At 38.9% G+C, this 25,927-nt stretch overlaps 1 protein-coding gene across 8 annotated transcripts in view; it reads left to right on the forward strand.

The window, feature by feature from the left end:
- ADGB (androglobin) overlaps window positions 1–25,927 on the forward strand; it is a 162,014-nt gene that overhangs the window by 91,064 nt on the left and 45,023 nt on the right. For 5 of the 8 annotated variants that reach the window (XM_042940023.1, XM_042940028.1, XM_042940026.1 and 2 more), the window contains 11 exons: window positions 87–270; window positions 1,222–1,285; window positions 4,687–4,789; window positions 7,615–7,804; window positions 9,348–9,462; window positions 11,994–12,161; window positions 16,770–16,905; window positions 17,408–17,545; window positions 19,515–19,608; window positions 24,749–24,883; window positions 25,641–25,794. In XM_042940023.1, the coding sequence (XP_042795957.1) occupies window positions 87–270; window positions 1,222–1,285; window positions 4,687–4,789; window positions 7,615–7,804; window positions 9,348–9,462; window positions 11,994–12,161; window positions 16,770–16,905; window positions 17,408–17,545; window positions 19,515–19,608; window positions 24,749–24,883; window positions 25,641–25,794 (1,481 nt within the window). The remainder of the gene's footprint in view (window positions 1–86; window positions 271–1,221; window positions 1,286–4,686; window positions 4,790–7,614; window positions 7,805–9,347; window positions 9,463–11,993; window positions 12,162–16,769; window positions 16,906–17,407; window positions 17,546–19,514; window positions 19,609–24,748; window positions 24,884–25,640; window positions 25,795–25,927) is intronic. The other 3 variants (XM_042940025.1, XM_042940029.1, XM_042940030.1) reach the window with 3 other exon arrangements.

Below are 25,927 nucleotides of genomic sequence, written 5' to 3' on the forward strand. Positions count from 1 at the left end.
ACTCCCTCTATAACTTTCCATACCTCAATAACTTAATATTTAACAACATAGGTGCAATTGACATGTTTGTCTTCTGCTATGCACAGAAGAGCTAACAGAACTTGGATTAAATGACACAGCTCATCAAGGTGAAGGACTCAGTTTGGAAAGAGATTTAGTCAGCCAGATGACAGCAACACAGGAAAAATCACAGGAGGACCTCCCAACAATAAATAATAGCGTTTCTAAAGAAATATGGTTAGATTTTGAAGACTTCTGTGTATGCTTTCAGTAAGTATGAACTTTTTGTGTGTATTAAATGTGGTGAATATATAAGCCATTAATTTTTAGCTATCATTTAAAGGGATTAAACCAATATTACTCTGGCATTGATATAATAGCAAGAGAAACTGTTAGAAAGAAAGATCGATGAGTTGACTATCCACATAGAACATCAATAGCCGAAACTCAGGCCAGTTTCAGGCCATCATCAGAGACTTACTTATTGATTAAGATGAAGACTGTTTATTCACTAAGAGAGATCATTTGTGTCCCTTTAAGACAACTAATTCAATACAGTTGTTATGATTTTTTTCCCAGCTTTATTGACGTATAATTGGTAAATAAAATTTTAAGATATTTAAAATGTACATGGTGATGAATTGATATAAACTCTTCCCATTGAGTTAACACATCCAACACCTCACACATTTACCAATTTGGGGGGACAGGGTGGGAACATTGAAGTTCTACTCTCTTAGCAAATTTCAGTAACACAATCCAGTATTATCAAGTTTAGTCACCCTATGGGATGCCTGCGTGGCTCAGTCGGTTAAGCGTCTGACTTGGTTTTGGCTCAGGTCATGATCTCACAGTTTTGTGAAATTGAGCCTAGTATCGGGCTCTGTGCAGGCAGTATAGAGCCTGCTTGGGATTCCCTCTCTCCCCTTCTCTGTTTCCCTTTCCCACTTGCGCTGTCTCTGTCTTTCTCAAAATAAAGAAATAGAAGCTTAAGGTTTTTGTTCTTTTTTTTTTTTTTTTTTTTTTTTTAAGTTTAGTCACCATGTTATACATTAGATCCTCGGACCTTATTCATCTTATAAGTGAATGTTTGTATCCATTTACCAACCTCTTTCTATTTTCTACACCCACCCCTGTAATTATTTGATCCTACGATCCTAATGTGTTGGACTAGTCTGTTGCATATGATGGCAGTAACCTGTTATAAATAATGTTTTCCAGGAATATATATATTTTTCACAAACCAAGTTCATATTGCCTTAACTTTCAAAAAACAGAATTCAAGGTAAATATATTATTATCTCCTTTCCTTCTCATATGTAAGTTTGTGATTAAATCATGCTAGTGAGAAACACCTTCAAATCTATCAAGCATTTCTAAAATTATATTAACAAAATCAATTCTTAGAGTCTTCTACTAATCTCTTATGCAGACAATAAGCAAAATTCTGCTGCTCATATATCCAAGTATGAGTCATCTGATTATGTTCAGTCCTGAGCTGTGTTATTATGTGAATTCACATTGAAAGTGCTTGATTTGTGAATAAATGAATCACAAATAAATTCGCTATATTTGATTTAAATTGTTTATTGAAATACATACTATTCCTAAAACAAAAGCACATTTTTACTATCATTTCTGCTGTTTTTGCCCATGTTCTTCCCTCTACCTGGAGTTCATTCTCCATCTTTATTGCCTTCATCAGGCTAATGCTAGAAGTCTTTCAGAACAGCATGAATGTCCTTGACCCTGTGAGACCTCCTTCCCTGGCCACAGAGTCTAAGTCAAGTACCCTGACTGCATGCACTCTGTGTAGCCTATGCTTACCGTTCTCCATCCCAACTGCCTCATTGTTTTTCTCTGTGGCCCTCCACCTACCCACCCATTTGATGTCAACATCTTAAGGAGAAAGACTCTGTCCTTTTGTTTACTATTATAATATTGGTCCTAGCATGAGGTAGGAACTCAACAACAAAAAAATATTGAATGAATTAATTAACAAATCTCACATGGAGTGGAATTTTGGGGAAAACTATGAAGCATATTCTGGGAAATTAAATTTAACTGAAACTCTTATGTTGCTTGTATGGGGCCGTTCAAGCCCCCTGCAATAATGCCACATCTCCAGGAGCGGTACACACAGTTGGGGGAAGAAAGAAGTCTCGGAGATGGCTTTTCTCATTGCATTTGTACTAGATGAGAATGCCAGCAGAGAAAACCTTTTTTAGCATTTTTCAGGAGGTGCTTTGCAGCTGGTTGTCTGCTCTGAAAGCAAGAATCAAGTCTGTGGTGGTGCCTGTGGGGGAAGGTCGTGGGAGAACTGGTCAACCTAGCTCTGGAGTTTTTCTATGAAAATACCCAGAGGAATGCTTTGACTTTATGAAAATAACATAACTGCTAATTGGGAATAAGTGGCCCCAGAGATGTGAGAATAACATACAGTTTACAGGCACTTCGCTGTATCTCCACATTCACTGTTGGCAATAATGAAATGAAAGTCATTGATAGGTGCCTACTCTGTTGCCGGCCCTGAACTAGGTTTTTTATTGCATTAGCTCCCCATAGCAAACCCTATGAAAGGACTATTATTATCATCATTTTTCAGGTAAGGAAACTGAGGCAGGTTAAGGCTGAGTAAATTGCCCAAGACCACCACACTGGTAAGTGGCACAAGCATCAGGAGAATAAGGTTTGCCTGATGTGAAGCCTGGGACTTTGTCACGAGTACGCCTCTCTCGCGAAGTACACCGGGTTGGTAGCCTGGAGCCAGACTGCCTGGCTTCGAATCCAGGTTTCATTGGAGTGGGACCCTGACTAAGTTAAGTCCACTTTGCCTCAGTTTTCTTTCCTCTAAAATGATTGCAGTAAGAGCCCATTATCCTAGCATTGGGAAAATAATTGAGAGGATGTATGTAAAACACTTAGAAGAATGCCTACTAAAGGCAAGTGTAAGCAACGTTGCTGTCACTCCTGTCACTAAAGGCACTTTGGTTACGAGTTTTTGTTATACACCACCCTCCTAGGACACATGTGTATCTGTGCAGTAAAATGGCCAACTGATTTTACAAACTGGTGGTAAATATAGATTTTTTTCTCCCTTCCCAAGTCCCAGCTGGGCAAAATAAGATGATAGCAGTTCCTACGAGTCCCTTTATTCCCCCGATTTGTTTTTTACATCAATGATATGAAAAAAACAACAGCTTTTTCTTGGAGGGCATTGGAATTCAAACTTAACAGCCATTAGGATGGCATGGGAGGATGGATTGGTTGTGGGCTCAGGCCGGGCATTCCTGATTTTAGTGGCCATAGGTGATTTTAGTGGCTGAGCCTGAGGCCTCTCCCAGCACATTCCATGGATGTCCCATCAGTGTTCAGTGTGTAGGTGGGATAGGTGCTCCCAAGGTGCCCGGTGCTGACACCAGTGCAGAGTTCCTCTGGGTGGCCTCCATGCCCATCCTGTCCCCAAATTCGCAGGCCCTCAAAAATGACAGCAAATGAGCTCTTTGCAGGAACTCTTCCTCTGGCACGCACACTGGGCTGGCAAATCCAAGCTTCTTTCATGATTTTGGATAGTGAATATTTGAAACAACTGTCTTTATCGCCAACATGTCGCAGCTAAAAGGAAACAAACAAAATAGATGTCAAATGCTTACTATTGAAAGATACTGAGGGAAACGATCTTTTAAAACCTAGTTACACTGTATCAAGCGTTTCCAGAAATGCTTGTCATTCGATTGAGTAACAAGCCTGCAGTTTTTACAGTATCACTAGAGATTTTTCTTTCATATTTTAATTGTTTTTATATTGTAAAATACTATGAAAGCTTTTAATGTATAATAACATTAAGTTAATTTAACACACTTACCATATGCCATCAATCAAAATTATGTGGAAGCACCAAGAATTTGAGAGGCAACAGAAGTGCTACAGTCTCAAAGACCAACCTTGGAGTTGATACATAGATAGACCTACTTTTGAACTTCAGCTCTGAACTTGCAAGCTCTGTGACGTTTGGAAAGTTACTTACTCTCTTTGTGTTTCAGTTTCTTCATCCATGATTATGGATATTAATAGTGCCCCTATAGGATGGATTGAGATCATGTGCATGTAACCCTTCCGTGGCTGTCCTTTAAGGGAAGTTCTGGTTTTACTCAGTACTCTCTTGCATCGTCAAAGCGAAAATCCAGTCTGGTTCATTAGTGTGCGTTGGCTATATTTCTAGAGATCTTGTAAACAAAAGGAAGAAAGGGTTTATATCACATGCCATCCTATAAAATACCTTGATACATCCCCATTAGACATTTCCATTCTTTGCCACAGTTACTTTGTGTCCTGTCTATTTATCAGAGATCTGTATTTTCTGAGTATTGCCCAGCCTCAAGCCCAGTCTCCTCCATTTGTTATTTCTGAAACAAGCATATCCCTTTTCTTCACTCGTGGAGAAGAGCTTTGACTCTCTCTGATAGGGAGCCAAACTCACACAGGTCCTGTAGACCCAGCTTCTATAGACTATTGCCAGCATTTACTCAGTGTGATTTTCTTCCAATCATTAAAGCTGTAAAGTACTTACTGTGGTGTCTAGAGCACAGTAGCTTCTCTATAAATGTTAGGTAGAATTATTAGAAATGTGAAATACGGCATTAGTTGACTAATATTAAATTCAATGATTTGTCTGATTTCTCGCAGTTCTCAGATGAACGCGTGTCCTACTATCTGTTTGTGGATAGTCTGAAACCCATTGAACTGCTGGTTTGCTTTTCTGCACTGGTACGATGGGGAGAATCTGGAGGTAAGAGGGCTTTGAGAAAATTATAGTCTTAAATCCCAGCTCACTTTCATTCAGTCCAGGGGAAATACAAGATTTGGGGGCTCTGGATGAAGGAAACTATTTCCTCTCCAGAGTCTGCAAGAGAGTCACCCTCACACCGCCTCCTAGGATGGTCTTCCTCCTCAGACGTCATGGGTTATGCTCACTCTTACCACCTGCTCCTCTCCTTGTTGCGGTCGCATGTTCACCTCTTCAGCATGACTAGCCACTCTGTTTTTCTTTCCACCTTTGCATGTCACCATTCTTGAGTCTTTCAACATCTGTTGAAAAACATGCACTCTTCCTTTGATTTGACAATTCTGAAGATCTTTTCCTCCGTCCCACCCTGGCCTTTGTTTTCATGATTACACTTTAGAACTTACCTGCCAGTAACTATATCATCTCAAGCATCCCCATTTCAAGCTCTGACTACACACCTGACTCTCCAGTCCACTTTCTCTAGAACCCTTGCTTCTACAATCCTTTGACTCCACTGGGACTGCCATCCGTTGACCCTCCCACTTTTCCCTATTAATCTGTCTCCTCGTGTCCTTATTTCTCTCATCCCCCAGTTTCCATGGCCTGTTGTTGTAATTGTAGCCTTGGACATAACCTCAGCGTGATTGCTCATCTTTACCCCCTCAGCTTACTGTCTTGGCAAAATCCCAATACTGGTTGAATTCAGCCAATGAGCTCTGTATCTTATGTGTGGTGCATCAGAGCACTGATGAATGTGCACCGATTGGATGTGACTGGAGAAAAAATAACCCTATCAGCTAGCCCCACTTTCAACTGAGGGCCACGGATTTCAAAATGGCCCCCTAAACACTGCCAACGCTTCCCTGGTTCATGCATTCCTCACTCTCATCCTCCTGGACGACTATCTCAAACCTTCAGATCTTCTAACAGCTGCTCTCATCCTTGTGTATTTTCAGCTGATGACCTTGCTGCTATTTTCACTGGAGAGAGAGAAAAAATCAGGAATGACCCACTTCATCTTTCCCATAATGAATTCTCCCCAGTTCTAGTCACCTTCCCTCCTGCTCATGGATGGACTGTTCTTGCTTCTGTCTGAAGCCAGCTCTTTGCACATGTGCATATATGCACAAAACATCATTCTTCAATTCTTTGTTCTGTTTGTTAAAGTTAAATCTGTTTATTTCAAAACAGATTAAGAAACAGCATCCCCCACCCCCATCAATCTCATTACCTATGAGGTTTTTAAAAATATTTATTTATTTACTTTTGAGAGAAAGAGAGAGAGAGGAGAGGAGGGGCAGAGAGAGGGGGGAGGAGAAAATCCCAAGCAGGCCCCACATGGGGCTCAATCTCACGAACTGTGAGATCATGACCTGAGCATAAATCAAGAGTTGGATGCTTAACCAACTGAGCCACCCAGGTGCCCCAACTATGGTTTGTTTTTAATCATACCTGTAGTTTTATTTTCAAGATAAATTTGGCTAAGCTGATCACACTTTCCATTTTAAGGAAAATATGCATAATTGAAAGTTTTCCTGATTTTGATGAATAAAATTCAAAATACTACCTCCTATCTCAAATGAATAAATGTTTTTACTGGATTACCAAGATCAATCCTACTAATTCTATGTAATCCATGAAAAGCTATGGCTTTTATAGAAAAATAAAAGCCTAAACAGCAAAATCAAAGCATCTCTAATTCAAATTTATAATACCTGGCACTGTGGAGGTTCAATAAAAATTTGCTGAATGTTGGATATTAAATGTTCTGCCAACTTTGATGGCAGGCCTATGATTTTCTACCCAGGTATACCCAGCGGTTAGAACAGGGTCTAGTGTGTATCAGTGGGCAATAAATACTTGTTGAATATTTCCAAACTTCATTGGTATAAGCTTAGTATATCTATTAAGTAAGAGCTCCTAAGCCATACCATGTCCTAAAACATTGAAATTCTATGTGTGTAGAGGTGTTTCAAGTCATGTTGTTCTCTTATATCCTCAGTTTGAGTATTATCGGGAAATAGGGTAAAAATATAGGGTAATATAAGTTCTGGAGATGTAATATACAGTAGGGTGACTATAGTTAATGATATTATATTATATATTTGAAAGTTGCTAAGAGAGAATCTTAAAGGTTCTCATTACAAGAAAAAAAACTGTAATTGTGTGGGGTAATGGATGTTAACTAAATTTTCATGATAACCATTTCACAATATATACATGTATCAAATCATTATGCTGTACATCTAAAACTAATACAATGTTGTGTGTCAAGTTTGTTTCAGTTAATTAAATTAAATGAAATTAAATTTTTTAATTTAAGAAGTGTTTTGGCCTTAGCTACCCATGAAGAATGCCTGATATTCTTTATTCATTTTCAGAGGAACGCTAAATGCTAAAATTAAATTTTTGTTACTGATTTGCTATTTCTACACACAATTAAAGCTAAGAATCCAAAGTAAAAACATAAGCAATAGGATATTTAGACTTCGCTTGACCCCTATCTTAGGAGAACCTCTTAATTTCCCAGATATGTTTCCTCCACCTTTAAAATTGCACCCAGAGGGATATTGTGATTTCTGCCACAGATCATAAGGTAATCAAAGTGATGGGGATGATTCTGAGGAGGAAAATGGGACAGAGAGGAAAACCTGAATCCCACTTCATATTATTTCCAGTAATTATCTCCCCAGAGTAATTTCTCTGGGTTTTATGAATATTTTCAGAACACCTCTAATTCCTGATATTGTTAGTGTCATTACTAGGGTCGTGAAGTGAAGGCCAGCTATACTCTCACAGTCAAATTTTCGTATTTTTCCCTTCCTTAGCTTTAACAAAAGACAGCCCCCACGTAGGGCCTGGACTGCTTACAGCGGAATCCCTTTCCTGGAAATCTCTGAGGCCACGAGATCTTGTTTTGACGATTCGTACGTATGCCACCAAGGCTGCGGTGGTCCGGCTGCCTGTTGGGTATGGAGTAACTTCATTTTTCCCACATGAAGAACTTTTTGAAGCCTTGTAAGCTACTGGCTACCTGATAATTAAACAATATGGGATATAGGATATGGTTTCTGAAAGTGATTTCGTATGAAACAGATCTATCATTATGATTCTTGCGAAAAATAACTCCACGAGCAAATATATTAAAGAAATGCTGTTCACCGAATCTCCATTTGGAAGACCCATAATTGTCAAAGATTAACAATTTCTTTAGTAAAGAATAGGGTTTAAATCAGCATTTCTTAAAATCAATGTATCAAACAATCCTTTTTGTTTTCTTCAGAATCTTACATGCCTTGGCAAGAACCATGATTTTATTTAAAAACAGACTTTTTTCCCTATCAGTCTATAGTTTTACCTTGTGTTTAATATTACCTATAGCTTTATTTTTAATTAAAATAAACTTGGCTCGGCAGATTATATTTTCCATTTTAAATAAAATATGCATAATCGAAAAGTTTTCTTGATTTTGATGAATAAAATTCAAAATATTACCTCATATTTCAGACGAAATGAATATTTGTACTGTATTTCCTAAGATCAATCATGTTAATTCTATGTGGTCAATGAAAAGTGATGGCCCTTATGAAAAAAAGCAAAGCCTAAACAACAAAATCAAATGCTAAAATAATGTATGGCAAGCATCCAATCTTCTCAGGAAATAATAAATTTTTTTTATTTTATTTTATTTTATTTTTTTAACGTTTATTTATTTTTGAGACAGAGAGAGACAGAGCATGAACGGGGGAGGGTCAGAGAGAGGGAGACACAGAATCTGAAACAGGCTCCAGGCTCTGAGCTGTCAGCACAGAGCCCGACGCGGGGCTGGAACTCACGGACCGCGAGGTCGTGACCTGAGCCGAAGTCGGCAGCTTAACCGACTGAGCCACCCAGGTGCCCCAGGAAATAATAAATTTTAAAACTTCAACATTTCTCACATCCTACCCTGAAAACCCTGGCATAGAGAGGTTCTCCCAGAAGTCATTACTCTGAGTGCTAATCCATTAAGACAACCAAGAACAGGAAATTAATAAAGAACCTCCTTATATATATCTGGGTGTTTCCCTGCAGGGCCTAAACTATCAACATGTATGTTTTGAACACGCTCTAAGTGCTCAACAATGGGGGGAATGAGTGTCCCTGCTCTCGGTGACACCACAACCCTGGTAGGAAAGACACAAACAACACACATAAAATTATGCATCTGTGGGAAAGTGACTATGAAATCTACAAAGCCCTATACCACTGTGAATTATTCTTGTTAGTGAAAAATCAGGAGTCCTTTGCACTGGGACTGCAGCGTATGGGAGTTTCCTCCAGCATGTCCAAGTTCCTCATTTAGCGTAACTATGTTTTATGTGACTAATGAAACATAGATTCCATGATCTCTGATGATTCTTTCAGAGTGAATATCCAAAAGTCTTTATCCCACCAGAGTTAAAGAATTCTACTCTCAGTAATGTCTGACTTCATTTGAGCACAAGCTGTCATCAAACAGCCAGCAGAGTCAAGGACTACAACGGGAACCCCTGGGTCATCATATATTGTCTATTCTCTTTAGGAGACATATGCTTCTCTTCACCGCATACTCTTCCGTGGGGCATTCCATACACATCTGCAGCATGGTGACTTTTGTCATTGGGGACGAAGATGCCGTGCTACCCAACTTTGAGCCGGTAAACTTTAAGCACTTGTGATTTTTTTGGTGCCTTATTTTCAAAGAGTTTGAACTAAATCATAGGCCTATTTTTTGTAATTCAACTTACCCATGTTTTACCTTTTAAAACTGTTAAGTATATTCTGCAAGAAATTCTCCAAAATGACACGTACAATAAATAGCCTACACTCTGCAGGAGTGCAAAATAATTTTAGTTTTTCTCCGACAACTGCATTCACTTCTGCTCTGTGGAATCCCCTTTCACCTCTATTAACATCACAGGTAGATCCCATAGCATACTGGTCCTTTGGAATGTATAGAGGATCAGTAAAGTCCTTTCCATTACAGCTTGAAATTCTGGTATCATTGACTCCTTTTACCCCTTCCTCAGCCTAAGAGATTTGGAGCATTTGTCTCTGGGATTCAGGGAAAGAGGATCCATGGAGAGTCCTGTCACTCTTGTTCATCTCCTCTTTTCTTGGCCTCTTCTTAGTTTCTCTTACACCGCTGTTCTGACGGTGTCTGAAAGAAGAAACGAGGTAAATGCAACCGGCCACTCCCCTGAGGTCCTGTCTCAGTTTTAGATGTCCTCTAAAAGGCATCCCATTTAGATATGTGGGCCTCTGCTTTGGGGGGACCAATTTGCATGGGGCATTCTCACTGCATAATTCAGTTTTACACCATCCCCCCATCCCATCTCCATGTAGCACAGCCTCTTATTAGGGAGGCGAGATCCTCTCAGCCAGTCGATAACTCTCTTGGCGAAGGTAGCATCAAGATGATTCAGAAGCAGCTCTTTTGTGCTAATGTTGCTGTGGCCCAGACAGGCTCAGTCACGGATTCTTGCCTCTCTAGGCAGAGATTGTGCAGGATTCCCCTGACGGCCTCCTCTCTGCTGTGCTGTCTCTCTCCAGTCCTCTCCCTCCTGTGCAGTAGAAGAAAGATCAGCAAGCCCACCTTATAAGTACATGTCTTCTATTCCCTTAATTATGTTTATCCTGCTTTTTTAAATTATTTTTTTCATCTTTGTTTTCTTTTCTTAAAAAACAATTCTGCACTAGGTAGTATGGATTATCCAGTCTGTTTTTTTTTTTTTTTTTTCTTTAGGTGACTGGACTTCGTAGGTGTCTAGTTATTTTGATCTGTGAACTCATCTTTCCCTGGGGTTATAAATTCCTCCATCTTGTAAAACCTACTGGGGCTTAAAGTCGGGCCCTATTATTCTTCAGTTCGAATGAGGAAGCAAGAAGCGATAGACCAGTCCAAGAGCAGAAAGATTCAAGCTGCTCAGAGCCGTATGTGATCACTCCCAGTGCTGCCTCTTGACCAGACAACTTTTCTGGTCCTGGTTTCACTTGAGGGGGAAATACCATTGAGAAGAGGCTTTCTGTAGGCTTTGGGAGGTTGGGGAGAAGGTAATAGGATAGTAAATGCGTTAAGGGGGCGAGTGGGTTGTGTCTGTCTTCATCAGTTCGCCCCACGCAGCGAATTGGTACCGTCCCGGTATAGCTGCGGGCCCATTCCTCAAAACTTCTGCAGGGAACCATGGGGCATGATGGCAGCATGGTACTCCCTAGGAAAGGGGGCAAAAGTGGACCTCACAAATTTTGTTCCCACTTCACCCCCTCCGTGCTGTCTCAAAGCACCCTCTACTCGGGGCAGCTCCTCCCCTACTACCCACCACATACCAATCAAGACAATCTGCAAATGCCTTAGGTTTCTCTTTCTCTCTCTCCCTCTCCCCCCCATTCCCCACTCTTTGGTTTTGACCTACAGTTTTGCAATTTGACATCCAATTCCTTTTTTTTTTTTTTTTCACCAGCCTTATTGAGGCAAAACGGTCAAGCAAAATTGTAAGGTATATAAACTCTACATGCTGGTGATTTTGTATACATAAATATTGTGAAAGGATCCCCATCATCTAGTTAATTAACACAACCATCACCTCACCTCACGTACTTATCTTTTTTTTTTTTTTGTTTGTGACAACATTCAAGTTCTAACAAATATCAATTCTGCAATATGGTGCTATCAACTATAGTCACTATGGTCTACATTTAGATAGATCTTCAGACCTTGTTCATATTATAGTTGAAGGTGTGTACCCTTTTGCTAATCTCTCCCAGCTTACCCCCTTATCTTTTTAATCTTCATCACTATCTCCCTGAACTCTTCTCTGCCCATTGGTTCTCCAATCCCACACAATTTTGTCGAACTAATTCCTAGACACCTTCAGAACTAAATACGGGTATTAATACCATGGAGAAATGTCCCCTGGCTCCCAATGTGAGGTAGGTGTTATTCCTATGTGTTCCCACTACAGCAGGAATCATATCCCTTGTTTTATATCTTTGAGATCACAGCCCCTAGCAAAATGCCTTGAGCAAGTAAGCCCTTCACAAATAACTGTTGAATCAACCATAGAGAAGAGGTTTAATATATTAACAGAAACTAAATTTTTGTAAGCTTAATTACACTTAAGTAAAAAAACAAAAACAAAAACAAACAAAAAAAAAAAGTGAGGCTGTCTGCTTTGCTTTCCCTTCACAGGAGAGCTACCGATTCACAGAGCAGTCTCTAATAATTTTGAAAGCTGTTGGAAATGTGATTGCTAGTTTCAAAGATAAGGCTAAACTTCCTGTGGCTCTGAAGGATTTACAAACAGCTCACTACCCTATTCCCCTCCACAATAAAGAACTAACAGCACAACACTTCAGGGTAAGTATGTTCAAGTTATGATGTTCCTAGAAGGATACTTTCTGTTTGAAAAAGATATATCTTATATTAGGTGATCCTCCAAATTTAGCCTTTAAAAAGATTTACATGTATTTCAAAGAGGAAGAGAGAGAACTTGCAAGTTTTCTAAAGTGGTATCTAAGAAAAAGGGAGGGAAAGAGTGTCTTCCTTTATTTTCCATAGAGAGAATTAAGCCTGCTTTTGTTATTTGTATTTGCCCTTACGGTACCTTGTATTCTATCTGGGCAACTCTACTTGGGACACAACACTCCCAAAGGAGAACTGCTCACCTGGGGCATGGGTAACCTACAAGACATACCTGCTGTAATTTACTCTTGAACCAGTATGATTGCCTCCCTTCAGTGAACTCTGTCATCCACTCTTGAAGGTGATGGCTCTAAATGGCTTAAAGTGGTATCCACAAGCTCTGAAAATAAGCAAATGATTAAATCATCATATGACAAGAAACCTATGGTCTCCACTGCTACAATCAGCCCTAAGGCTGTAGTTGGTATGCAACATCTCTCTTCTACCACTCATTCTAGATTTCCCATTCTTCCAGCCAAAGCCTCAGCTGTCCTAGTTGCCTGGTAGGTAACCTAGACCTTCAATCCTGAAGGGTACAGGACCTTGATTGCCTTACTCTTTTCAGGCTGTGACTAATCATTCACTGTGGAAGCACCAAGATGTATCACGACAGGGATGCCTGGGTGGCTCAGTCAGTTAAAGCTGCCAACTTCGTCTCAGGTCGTGATCTCACGGTTCATGAGTTCTAGCCCTGCATCAGGCTCTGTGCTGACAGCTCAGAGCCTGGAGCCTGCTTGGGATTCTGTGTCTCCCTCTCTCTCTGCCCCACCCCAGCTCGTACTCCATCTCTCAAAAATGAGTACACATTAAAAAATTTAAAAAAAAAGTATCAAGACAAATTCAGACATAATTCTTCCTGTCCTCATTATGCAGCAGAAACCCTAGTACTTCATGACAATCTGGGTAAATTCTTCCTCCACCCCATTATATTAGTTCCTTTTCCCCTATTTGTATATCAGGATGAGGAGCACAAAGCAAGAAAGCGTGTATCATGATTTAGGTTTATTGCAAATCATACCATGTTCCCTGATGGAAACATTCCCTGCCATCCATCCCTCGGAATTAGGTTCTCCAATTTAGCAAACTACCTGTTGGGACAGAGAACATTAATAATTGCAAATGGGCCACTGGAAATAATGGTGAGAGAGGCCAATCCTACTTCCAATTTTGAATCCCAGGCCTGCATATGTTAGCTTTTACAGATATAGCACTATGTTAGTCTTTGGTCCTGCTCATCTATACCATGCCCTGGAGGATACTGTGTCAGTTCTGCAAGGTATCATCTCCAGGCTGGCTTCTTAGCTGAGGCTTTTATATGCCATTCCACTTTACCAGGAATCTTATCCACTCTTCCTATGGTATATATTAGGGCATTGAGTCCCAGACATTTCTCAGTGGTTAACTCTTCTCTGTAAAATGCGACCCTTGGTCCAAGGGGATGTTAGGCTGGATCCAATGCTTGTAAATCAGATTTTCTGTAATTTCCCTTGGTTAATGGTGCTGACAGAGGCACCAAGGAAAGACAAAGCAAACTCATCATTGAAGTAGGTGTCAATTCTAGTAAGGACAATCACTACCCTTGACAGAAGCCCACTGGAATAAACTTGCCACCAAGTGGCTGACTGGAATCCCCAGAGGATGATACCACATTAAAGTTTCTGCTACCAGCAGGTTAGACAGCTAAGCATGGGTGAAAAAGAGCTCAAACTATTGGAACCATTCATAGTTCCTATCCCTGCCATCAATATTACTCATTCATGAGCCTGTTGTTGCTAGGTCAGATCTGATATGTAAGGAAACTTTGTGCATGCATCGTTTACACATCTTGATAATGAAACATTTTTATATTTTTAAAAAAACGTTTCTTTTTTTTTTTCTTTTTAATGTTTATTTATTTTTGAGAGACAGAGCACGAGTGGAGGAGGGGCAGAGAGAGAGGGAGACACAGATTCCGAAGCAGGCTCCAGGCTCTGAGCTGTCAGCACAGAGCCCGACACGGGGCTTGAACTCATGAACCATGGGATCATGATATTACATAGTTAATGTGACATTGTTTTCAAAGAGCCATGTCCCATAAATCAATAGATTCAAAATTTGTCTACCATAAACAATTCCAGATAGATCAGGTACAGCATTCTGTAAGTGTCCCATAGATAAGGACTCTCTCACTAGAAAATAATATCAGTGTATTACTTGATAGGTCTTTCATTAGCATGTTTAAGACAGAAATGGGCCAGGTCATCTGTATTTCCGTGGGATGCTCACATCTCCTACAGTTCCTTCTCTTTCTTTAGATCCCTATCAAAGTTTATGGCCTTCTAAGCCCTCAGTACATGCAATGGAATAATATTCCCCAAAGCAGAATGTTCTAGCACCAACTCCAGAGAGGACCATCAAGTACTGGCCTCTTTCTTTGTTGCAGGTTCTTATCCTTTACCTTACTGGGGATGTCTCAGGAAGTCTCATCCTCTGGATCCCTAAATCTCCACTGATGTAGTGGATCCATGAATTTGTGCAGTGTTTATTCTCCACTCTCTAGCATGCCTGTGTCTTAATCAGGAAGTCACAATAATGGCCCCTTTCTGCCCACAGGTAGCACAGAGTAATATCCTGTAGAACTCCCAACATGATCAGAGACTCTGCTCGCTCAAACGTAACAGAGAGGAGGAGTATTAGCATAACTGTGTATTTTTCTTATTTTTACATCACATGTTGAAATATTTAGGACATTTTATTAGCATATCACAGAAAACACATCTAACTCATTTAAGTCATAACAAGTAGTGGGATGTGTTAATTTATGAAAAAGATACAGGGAAATCTTCTTGATAGGAATGACTCAGTGAGGAACTTCAAAGAGGGGATAGACAGCCCTTACAACTTACCTTCTTCATTTTGTTTTCTCTTATCCACATGGTGTCTCTATCCCTAAGTGCATATCCTGGAAAAACTGGCTCCTGATTTATATCACTTTTCCATATGAGACCAGTTTAGAATGTCTTCATCCTGATTTCAAATTAGTCAGCCAGAGTAACACTGATTTGCTTAGCTTGGGTTAGACGATTGCCTGCAGGCTTGCCCACCATTGTCAGCTAATGGGGCAGCTGCAAACACAGATTGTAACATCAGGTCCCTGTCTCTCAATATATGGGGAGGGGTGAGGCGTGGTCAGAAAATATAGACGAAGCAGGAAGTACAATAGTCATATGCCTTTGAAGGGCACTGTGTTTCACCAATTCAAAGATGTACGTTTCTTTTCACACTTCAACATCGGGAGGAAATCACAGTGTGTCTTATAATTGGTGGTTCCTTACAATCACTGCTGGCCAGGTGGCTTTCAGAATTCTCCGCATACACATGGACTTGTTCACAAGGGTTCATATTGTCACCACTTCGGAAGAAATGTGTGTATTGTTTGACAAAAGCCTGATCCTTGGGGGAAGAGAATTAAATGATATTATTGAGCCTCTCAAAGAAACATGAAAGGAGAAAGATTTTCTCCACACCAGACTGAGCCCCCCCCAGGGCACAGGGAAAGAGAGAGAGGGAGGGGAGTACCTCAATAAAAGCCACCTTAAACAGTGCCCCAGGTGTATTATATAATCCACCAAGCACATTACTCCCTACGGACAAATAAATAGCTAAAAGTAAGGCAGCAAAAATCTGCTGGGGCTTGCTTATTATTCTTAGTGGCATGACTGGATAAATGGAATCCCTCAGTATATCAAGATAAAAGCAACGAACAATACAAAATCATGTAGGAAAACACAAACGTTAAGTACTTTCAAAAAGTGATTTACAAGAGTTTGAATATGAATGTCTTCAGAATACTTAACCAACTTATGTAGATTATTTCGTTTTTTCATGTATGTTTAAGTGTGATATATGATGAAAAAGCTCTGTGTAAGTAAATCTAAAGAAGCTTTTTCAATAAGAAGTAAATACTCTTAGATAGACATAAGAAAGTGATAAAAATTCTAAACAGCATGTTTTCTTCTTTGGTAGCACATGAAACCATAGTGTGCCTTATAGCAAATGGTGTTATAGAACCAATGAAATATTGTATTTAACTTGCTGAAAAACAAGGGCCATATTTTTCATCTTACACTCTATCTCTTCAACCTGTTATATTTTGATTGAGCATACATTATAAACATTGTTGTAGTGATTAAGTTTTATGAAATTAGAAACAGTCAGATGAGGGACACCTGGCTGGCTCAGTCAGTGGAGCATGTGACTCTTGATCTCAGGGTAAGGGTTCAAGCTCCACATTGGGTATAGAGATTACTTTAAAAAAATTTTAAGAAAATGAAATAGATGATACATAATTTTGAGCTCTTACTGAGTGAATGACATTTGGAAGTCTTCTGTTATAGTGTACTTTTGAAAAAATATGTATTTTTTATTTTTAGAGTATCTAAAGTTCTTTAGAGCCTCTCTGGCTAGGTCATAGCATTTTCTTGGCTTAAAAAAAAATGTACTAATGTATTTTATCTTTTTCAGGTTTTTCATATTTCTTTATGGCGCTTAATGAAAAAAACTCAACTAACAAAACCTCCTCCCAATTTTAAGTTTGCCTTTCGTGCTTTGGTTCTGGATTTAGAGTTACTTGATTCCTCCATGGAAGAGGCCTCTTTAGGTACTGAATAATTTTAGATATTTGTTTGACAAAAGAATTTCTAGCCTTATATAAGATGAATGATTTGAGAAAAGCACCAAGTTTTTGTGACGTGGGCAGACTGTCTATACTGACAGGCAGAGAATTTAAGCCATGCTCTGGGAAGCCCATGGGCCCCAAGGAGCTGCCATGTGTCCCCAAGCTCACAGCCTCAACCCTCCTTTCCTGGCTCCCCCCATGCAATTTTAACACTTCCTTTAAATTTTGAAAGAAACCTCTCACTGCTTCCACAGAAGAATGAACGGTGAGTGGCTCACTCAGGTGTCAGTATTTAGTGTTTTTCTTCTCCAGAAACTTTACATTCTAAGAAAGGACAATGTGCAGAGCACAGTATTAAATATGAAGACAAACTTCTCATTGTGGCACTTTCTATGCCAGGGGACTTTAGCAGTTAAAGGCACGGAAAATTTGGGATGGGATTAAATCTAACCCTCAGTCCAGAGTTTGTTTTTCTCTTGACCAGTGGAATGGGTAGACGTGAAATATTCTGTACCCATAAGTGATAAAGAATATTCTCCTGAGGACGTAGCAGCAGCGATTAAAATTCAAGCCATGTGGAGAGGGACTTATGTCAGATTACTTATGAAAGCTAGAACACCAGGTATAGTTTTTCTATCATTCATAAAATGAACTTGTGTATGCAAGAATGGATATTTGTGTGTTAATGAAAAGCATTTTGGAGTTCTCCTTCTTTATGACTTGGCTAATTCTTTTTAATTTTGTAAATACTGAAATACCTTGAGATCAGAATGCATGTCAGCTCATTCACTCTCTTGTTTCCAGAATTTGGCACCATGGCTGGCAGAGTAAGCACACCACAAATACGTGCTCAAAGAATGAATGAGTGCATGAATGATCAGCTATGCTTTCCCAGTCCGTTATGAGCTCTTTAAAACAGCTCTTTCTCTGTACATCTCCAATGCCTAGTAGAATGCTACTACAGCAGTCAGCTTCAACTAAGTCATGGATGTGTTTACATTTGCAGACCATTTTTCAAAGAAATAAATGAATGAATGAGTAAATGAATGAATTGGATGAAATAAGCTTTCCTGTATCCATGTGACATATACCTAGAAAGCGCAGAATGCATTTGAACTGTATTCTATTGAATCAGATTATTTACGTATATATAATAAACTATTTTTGTGAAAACATTTATTTAATTTTAACTTTTTATCAGCTTAAAATACAGCATTGCAGAGGTAAAAATCATATTTAACCATTTTTTTCTGCAATTTTTGTTGACACTCCCATGAGAAAAGTCTTACGCCCAATAGAATTAATTCTTTGAATATATTGAAACATTTTGTTATAAAGTGTCTCTATTTGAAGTATTTAATGAGAATGATCAAAATGTTCACATCAGCAGTGAAAACTGCAGATACACAAATAAACAAATAAACCACATTGTAGGGGCACCTGGGTGACTCAGTCGGTTAAGCGTCCAACTTTGGCTCAGGTCATGATCTCACAGTTTGTGGGTTCGAGCCCCATATGGGGCTCTGTGCTGACAGTGTGGAGACAGTGCTGAGGCTGTTTCGGATTCTCTGTCTCCCTCTCTCTCTCTCTGCCCCTTCCCTGCTCATGTGTGCAAACAGGCATAAATAAATAAAGAAACATTAAAAAAAACCCTACATTGTGTAGTTGTGTGATGAGAAAATATACTGTTGCTTGGTTTTGATATTATTCTATTAGAGAAAGTAAAGATAAAAGTATCAAATTAAACATATAGTAAAATATACATTTTGTTGTCCACATATGCTGTAAAAATTACATTCAAACAATGATTTTCTTTCTCTTTTTAGAGACAGAAACTTGAGCAATTTAATGTTTTAATCATATTTGCATTGCTTTCACTCAGTGGATGTTTATTGAATGACTTGGGCACACAGCACTGTTCTAAATTCTGACCTTATTCAAGTCCGTTAAACTGACAGAGTTTCTGCTTTGATGAATATTGTGTTCTAGTTGGGGTAGGCATACAATAGGAAAGTAACTATATTAAGACATCAATTTCAGATACTTTTAAGTACTATGAAGAAATTAGGATAATTTAGGGAAAAAGTCAGGTTCTGGCATGTTAAATTTGAGCCATTTACTATGGATTTCCATTTTTCTTGCCAAATCACCTACTTCTAAACCAATGTGGGTTATGGGATGGAGCTTTAGTGGGATCCCATTATCCACTGTTTATTTATTTATTTTTAGAAAAATGGTTGAATTATTTTTTTCTGACATAAGAGCTTTCATAAGGAACTTTTGGTGTGATAAAAGATCTCCTGATATAAAACTCTTTGATGAGAATCTTCAATTAGATCAAAGAACACTTCATGATTTTTACCCTAAAGATGAAGTGAAACAGCATAAAACAGTGAGCAGAGCTGTCGCTGAGGAAGTTTATAGGTTTATATTTTAAACATGATTTTGCTGCTAATAAATCCTATGGCTTTGGACAACACCTTATGAATTTCAACTTCTTTGTTGGTAAAAGGAGGGTTTTGAACAGGATGATCTTTCAGGCATCTTACAGCTTTTATTTTTTAATTATTTTAATTTTTAATTATTTTTAGACACAAAGGAAAATACCAGCGTTGCAGATATGCTTCAAAGAGTTTGGGCTATATTGGAGCTGAATATAGAACAGTATGCAATTTCTCTCTTAAGGTAAAGCGGTAAATGGATTTTCTTATTACAGAATCTTTGTGTCCTGTAAATTCCTATTCAAATGCGACTATGTTCAGTGAGTTCCCCTATTAACACACCACTGCTTCCAAATTTCCACAATATTTTGTCTGAAACATTTCTATGCTACTTACTATTTTTGGTTTGTCTCAATTATTCTTGACTAAATTCTAGGCAGAAAGCCTCTGCTCTCTTGAGCAAAGTTTCTTCAAGTCTTGTGGTGCTGAGATGATCAAGGTCAGAGTTGCTGGGGGAGGGGATTCCAGAAAACAATTACAATTGTCATTTGAAATGTCTGGAGGGCAACACTCTAAAAACACACGTAAACCAGAAGTAGACTGAGCCTTAGCTAAACTGTACTATAGCCACAAACTATATTTGAGAGACAAGATAATCTGAACAGAACTAAGAGAAATTATAAATTATATATATATATAATTTTATATATATATATAATTTATATATATATAATATTTATATATAATAAATATAGTGGGTTTGGGGCACCAGGGTGGCTCAGTCGATTAAGAGTCCACCTGTTGATTTTTGCTCAGGTCATGATCTCACATTTCATAAGATCGAGCCCTGTATCAGGCTCTGCACTGACAGTGCAGGGCCTGCATGGGATTCTCTCTTCCTCCCTTTCTCTACCCCTCTTCCTCCCTCTCCTTTCAAAATAAATAAATAAACTTAAAAAAAAATTATTGGTGGGTTTAACAGCAGGTTTGTCAGAACAGAAGAAGACATTGGTGAACTTGAACTTGGAGACAGATCAATAGAAAAGTATCCAAACTGAAGCATAGGGGAAAGTGAGTGGGAAATAAGAAAAGAGCACAAGGGACATGTGGAGTATGCTCAGAACGTCTGATACTGTAATTATAGCCCCAGAATGCAAAAAAGATGATGACTGAGGCCTTTCCCAAACAGGTAAAACACATCAACTCATGTTTTTGGGAGACTGCATGCAAACTCCATGCAGAAAGGATGCAAAGAAAAGCACACCTAGACTCACAGTAGTAAAACTCAAAAACAGAGGCCAAAAGAAAACCCTTCAAAGAGCCAGAAAAATAATGCGCATTAGCTTCAAAGGGCAATCAACAAATAGCTATATATAGGAGTAAATTTCATGACCTTAGCAATGAAAAATGTAGAAGGTGGGTAAAAGGTGTTAAAGAGTTCTAATGTTATAGCATTACTGTCGAAATGGTGTGAGTAATACTTTAGATGAAGCTCTAACAGGGGAAGGGATACATAGTATCCTTTCTAGCAATATGCTAATGAACCAACCAGTGATTTTAAGAAGAAATAAGATTAATCTCACAAATCTTCTGAAGAACAGAAAGGGAGGAAACATTAACCAATTCATAATCTTGATTTAAAAAATTCACCAAGGGCAGAATCAAAATGAAATTGCAAACCAATCACCCTCTTGAAATTGCCATCTAATCACCTTTTTGAGTAGGTGCAAAAATATGTAATAAAATATTAGCAAATGAACATTGGAATTAAATAAAAAAGGATAATACCTTATAATCAAGTGGGTCTCCTATTCCCAGACATATAATGGTGACTTAACATTAGAAAAGTTTTCATTTTAATTCATTGCATTAACAGGGAAAAGGAACAAATCATTTGGTCCTGCGGATAGGTTCCAAAAAAAACATGTGATAGGATTTAACACAAACTGAAAATTAATCTTTTTTTGTTTTTAGAAAACTTGGACTAGAGAAGTCTTTCACTAATATGTTATTGGTATCCAGTATTTTCAAAACTTACTACAAACATGACTAGTGGTAGAATTTTGACAGCTTTTTCTTAAGTTTAGAAAGAAATGAGACAAAAACTTCTGCCTGACTACTTCCATTCACGATAAACCTGGCATAATTCTGAGAAAGGCAAAATGGCAATAAAGCAAAATAAAAGTCATTGGTATTTGAAGGGAAAAAAATAAAACCACCACTGTTTACAGATGACATAATTGTATATGTAGGATGTTTTTTAAAATCTGCAGAAAAATTATTAGAATTAATGAAAGAATTAAGAAAAGTTGTCAGAGACAAGGTCGATATAAAATAACAATTAGATTTCTGTTTGTAAGTAAGAGACAAATAGAAAATTACATATGAAAATATATAAACATTTTGAATAACCTAAAGATAGTGAAACAAAATTGCACAGTGGACCAAATATCAAAATGTTAAACACAGAGGAAATCCAAATCTTTATAGTATTTGCCTCACCCTGAAAGTGAGTCACTCACCTCACCGTAATCCTGGCTCACAGATGCTGCCCATAGCTGATCATCCAGCTTGACTAACTCTTGGTCCAGAATGTGTTTTCTAAAAGGGCAACCCTTTTGCCTGAGACTCCAGCTGAGCGGACACAAAGAAAGAGCACAACCCTTCTTCTCTAACCTGCCTTTGCATTCTGGGGAAGATCTCTGGGCCAGAAATTATATATAGTTTCCATGTAAACGAAGTGTCAAAACTATGAGCTCCCCTGTTAGGGAGCTGGTGTATTTGAGGTGTAGGTGTCTTTGAAACATAGGCAGAACTATATCGGGGGGCCACTGTTCCTCTCCAGGTGCTCTTTCCACCATATCCAAGAGCATTTCTTAGAAATTCAGTGACAGGGAGCCTGGGTGGCGCAGTCGGTTAAGCGTCCGACTTCAGCCAGGTCACGATCTCGCGGTCTGTGAGTTCGACTGGGCTGATGGCTCGGAGCCTGGAGCCTGTTTCCGATTCTGTGTCTCCCTCTCTCTCTGCCCCTCCCCTGTTCATGCTCTGTCTCTCTCTGTCCCAAAAATAAATAAAAAAAAAAAAAAAAAAAAAGAAATTCAGTGACCATCCAATACAGGGGCCATGCTCTTTCAATAGTTTGAGTTCTAGACCCACATCTATTGGATGGATGAAACTGACATGGCTGACTGATCTTCAAATGTAAATAGGGGAGCATCCAAAGCTACCTCCTCACCCTAGCTGGATTCTCTTATTTGGTCAAAAGCCCATCTTTCAGCATAAGACCTATACTAACTGCAGCTCTACTAATTATCAGATGTGTACCCTGGGGTAAGTCTCTTATTCTTTCTAAAGTTAAAATTTTATTAATAATATTTAATATAAGGACATAACAATTTTAATATAAGGAAAACAATATGTACCTCCCAGTACTATTCCTTCATAAGGATGTAAAGATAAATTAAGGTAACACAGGAAAAGTACTTACCACAAGCTACAGATTGAGTCATTACAGAACATTAGCAATTGTAAATACTGCTTTATTATTACTACTGAATGGGAACTTTGAGGTCCTGCAGCCTAGCCTTAAATTCCCAGATCTTAAGGGGCAGAACTTCCCCAAGTGAACTTTGGGCAAGGCTCAGTTTATGGGTATAACTTTCTTTCTGTACTAGGATGCAAAGTTAAAATCTTTCAAGTCTTTTGGGAATATTTCTCTGGGTCAGTTCTCTGGGTCATTCAAGATATTCTATATAGTATATCAGGATTTTGATGGCCCTATATGCACTAGAATATCGTGAGGCTTATGAAAAAGTGTGAAATGTATGATGGGAATAGTAACTGGAATGCCTCTAAATCCTTCCCTTACCTTAGAATGGTGGCTGCTCCCATTACAATTCCCGAGGTCGCCTGCTTAGTGGCTGCTTTGGCTCAGCCAACACCCACATTTGGGTTAGGCCAGTTCCCATGGGATTGGTAGTGGTGCTCTGCATTGAAACACCATCACATCATAGTTCCTAGTTAGGGTGGTCAGGGTATTTATCATTTGAACTGGGACACTTTTCCAAAAGGGACAGAAGGAGCACTATTAATAATTATGCCAGGATTATGAGCATACATCAGGACTGCCCCAGGCAAACCAGGATATGTGTCAATCTTAGTTCTCATGACTCCCTCAAAGGCTTACAGCTCCCCCAAGGATAAATCTGTCAATTTTCTCCCATCATCAAAGACCAATGATCGAATGGAACATGTGCGTCCTATGCCCCATAAGACTCTCATGGCTTTGCTTCTCACTGACAGTACAGTTAAGCCATGCCTTCTGGAAGGCAAGAACACCTCTGGCTCTGTCTTGACCTCTAACACAGAACCATTTTCTATGGCCATGATGGCTTCCATCCCAGCAAATTCCATCGACATTATTCCAAAGACCCTAGATTCCTTGTGCTACTGAAGCTAGATCCAGTTCCTGGCAGAGTGGGAGGATAAGAACACAGAGGATCTTTCACATCACTCTCATCCTGTTCTGAGATAAGCCGCAGACTTCCAGGAGGAAACAGAGAAATCTCTACCCGTAATTGTTTTAGCCAGTTGCACACACCATTCCCTTATGGGCCAGAAATCATGTAGAAGGAAAACTCTGACATTCTTTCCTTGTTCATGTCTTTAATGGGTTTTTTTGTTTGTTTTATTCGTTTTTTTTACAAATCCATGCCTTACTTTAAACTACATTCTGTATTGATTCCCTATGTCAATTTCAGACCTTCAGTGGCCTCCACCCAGTTTTACTGCAACTTTGCCTATTTCTCATTTTCCTACCCTTATAGTTTGAGTTTTGGTGCTGATTTCCTACCCAGAAACTTTAATTACTTTCTCAATCATGAATTAAGTTCTCCTTTGATTAAGAACTTCAGATAATTTTAGAGATCTTTGAGAGACATCTTTCATGGTTGATCTGGAATGGGAGTCCCCTACCTGGGAGCCATGCACCATGATCCCTCAGCCTTTTTTTTTTTTTAAATTTTTTTTTTCAACGTTTTTTATTTATTTTTGGGACAGAGAGAGACAGAGCATGAACGGGGGAGGGGCAGAGAGAGAGGGAGACACACAGAATCGGAAACAGGCTCCAGGCTCCGAGCCATCAGCCCAGAGCCTGACGTGGGGCTCGAACTCACAGACCGCGAGATCGTGACCTGGCTGAAGTCGGACGCTTAACCGACTGCGCCACCCAGGCTCCCCAGCCTCAGCCTTTGACTAAGGACTCAATCCAGCCAACAATAGACTGTGGTCTTTTATGTTGTCTTGCCTATTTATTTTTTTGTACATAAAGTTTATTTTAGAAGTTGTCTTGGCCGTTGCAACTTAAATTATTTTTACATTTCTAGACTAATGTTTAAAAGCAAGTGCAAGTCTGTTGAATCTTATCCGTGCTATCAAGATGAAGAAACTAAGATTGCTTTTGCCGACTATACTGTGACATATGCAGACCAGCCACCAAATAGTTGGTTTATAGTATTCAGGTGAGGTTATCATAAATTGTCATGTGATGTCACCTTTAAAGGCATGCAGTATTCATATGTGTAGTTTTATTCATGGTAGTAGTGAAACTACAAACTTTTAGCTTACTTTCACAAGTTAGCACTTCTTCCCCACCTGCTATACATTACTGAGATATTATAGGAATTTTTATCCATGTTTCTTTTTTTTTTATTTAAAAACATTTTTTTTTAACGTTTATTTATTTTTGAGACAGGGAGAGACAGAGCATGAACGGGGAAGGGTCAGAGAGAGAGGGAGACACAGAATCTGAAACAGGCTCCAGGCTCTGAGCTGTCAGCACAGAGCCCGACGCGGGGCTCGAACTCACAGAGTGCGAGATCGTGACCTGAGCCGAAGTCGGCCGCTTAACCGACTGAGCCACCCAGGTGCCCCCCCATGTTTCTTTAAATGAAATATGAAGAATGTGAAGTTAATTATTAGAAATTTTTATGTGTATGAAAAAAAAATATAATAAATGCAAGTGCTTTCTATATAGAAAGAAATAATTTCATTTTCAAGTAATATTACTAGGTAAAAGTCACAAATAACTTACAAAATGAGATTTTTAAAGGGTTTTCATTTATATGACAAAGTATATTAATAATTAAGAAACCAATATGTATACTTTCTAGTTATTTGAAACTTTACACTTACTTTTTTATTTCTTGGCATCAGACCTAATTTCAAACTTTCTGTATGATTCATGTCAAGAGAAAGTTTATGCTTTTGTAATTACAGAGAAACATTTTTGTTTCCTCAAGATATGATTTTGCTTCCCAAAGTATATACCACGCTTCCAGTCTGCACGCTCCATGTTGTTAACAATGACACAATGGAACAAGTGCCGAAAGTGTTCCAAAAAGTGGTGCCTTATCATTATACAAAGAATAAGGTAGGTGCAAAATGTATTCTCCTCCTATGATACAGTGACAGTGAGAAGCCAGTGCCTTGCAAGATTCCAGGAGAAGGTAGAGCACATGTGCTTTCAATCTGCTTAAAAGAGGAATAAGGGTCCTGGTCTTTTT

The sequence above is a fragment of the Panthera leo genome, chromosome B2, assembly GCF_018350215.1.
Source record: "Panthera leo isolate Ple1 chromosome B2, P.leo_Ple1_pat1.1, whole genome shotgun sequence".
In the NCBI taxonomy this organism is placed as follows: Eukaryota; Metazoa; Chordata; class Mammalia; order Carnivora; family Felidae; genus Panthera; species Panthera leo.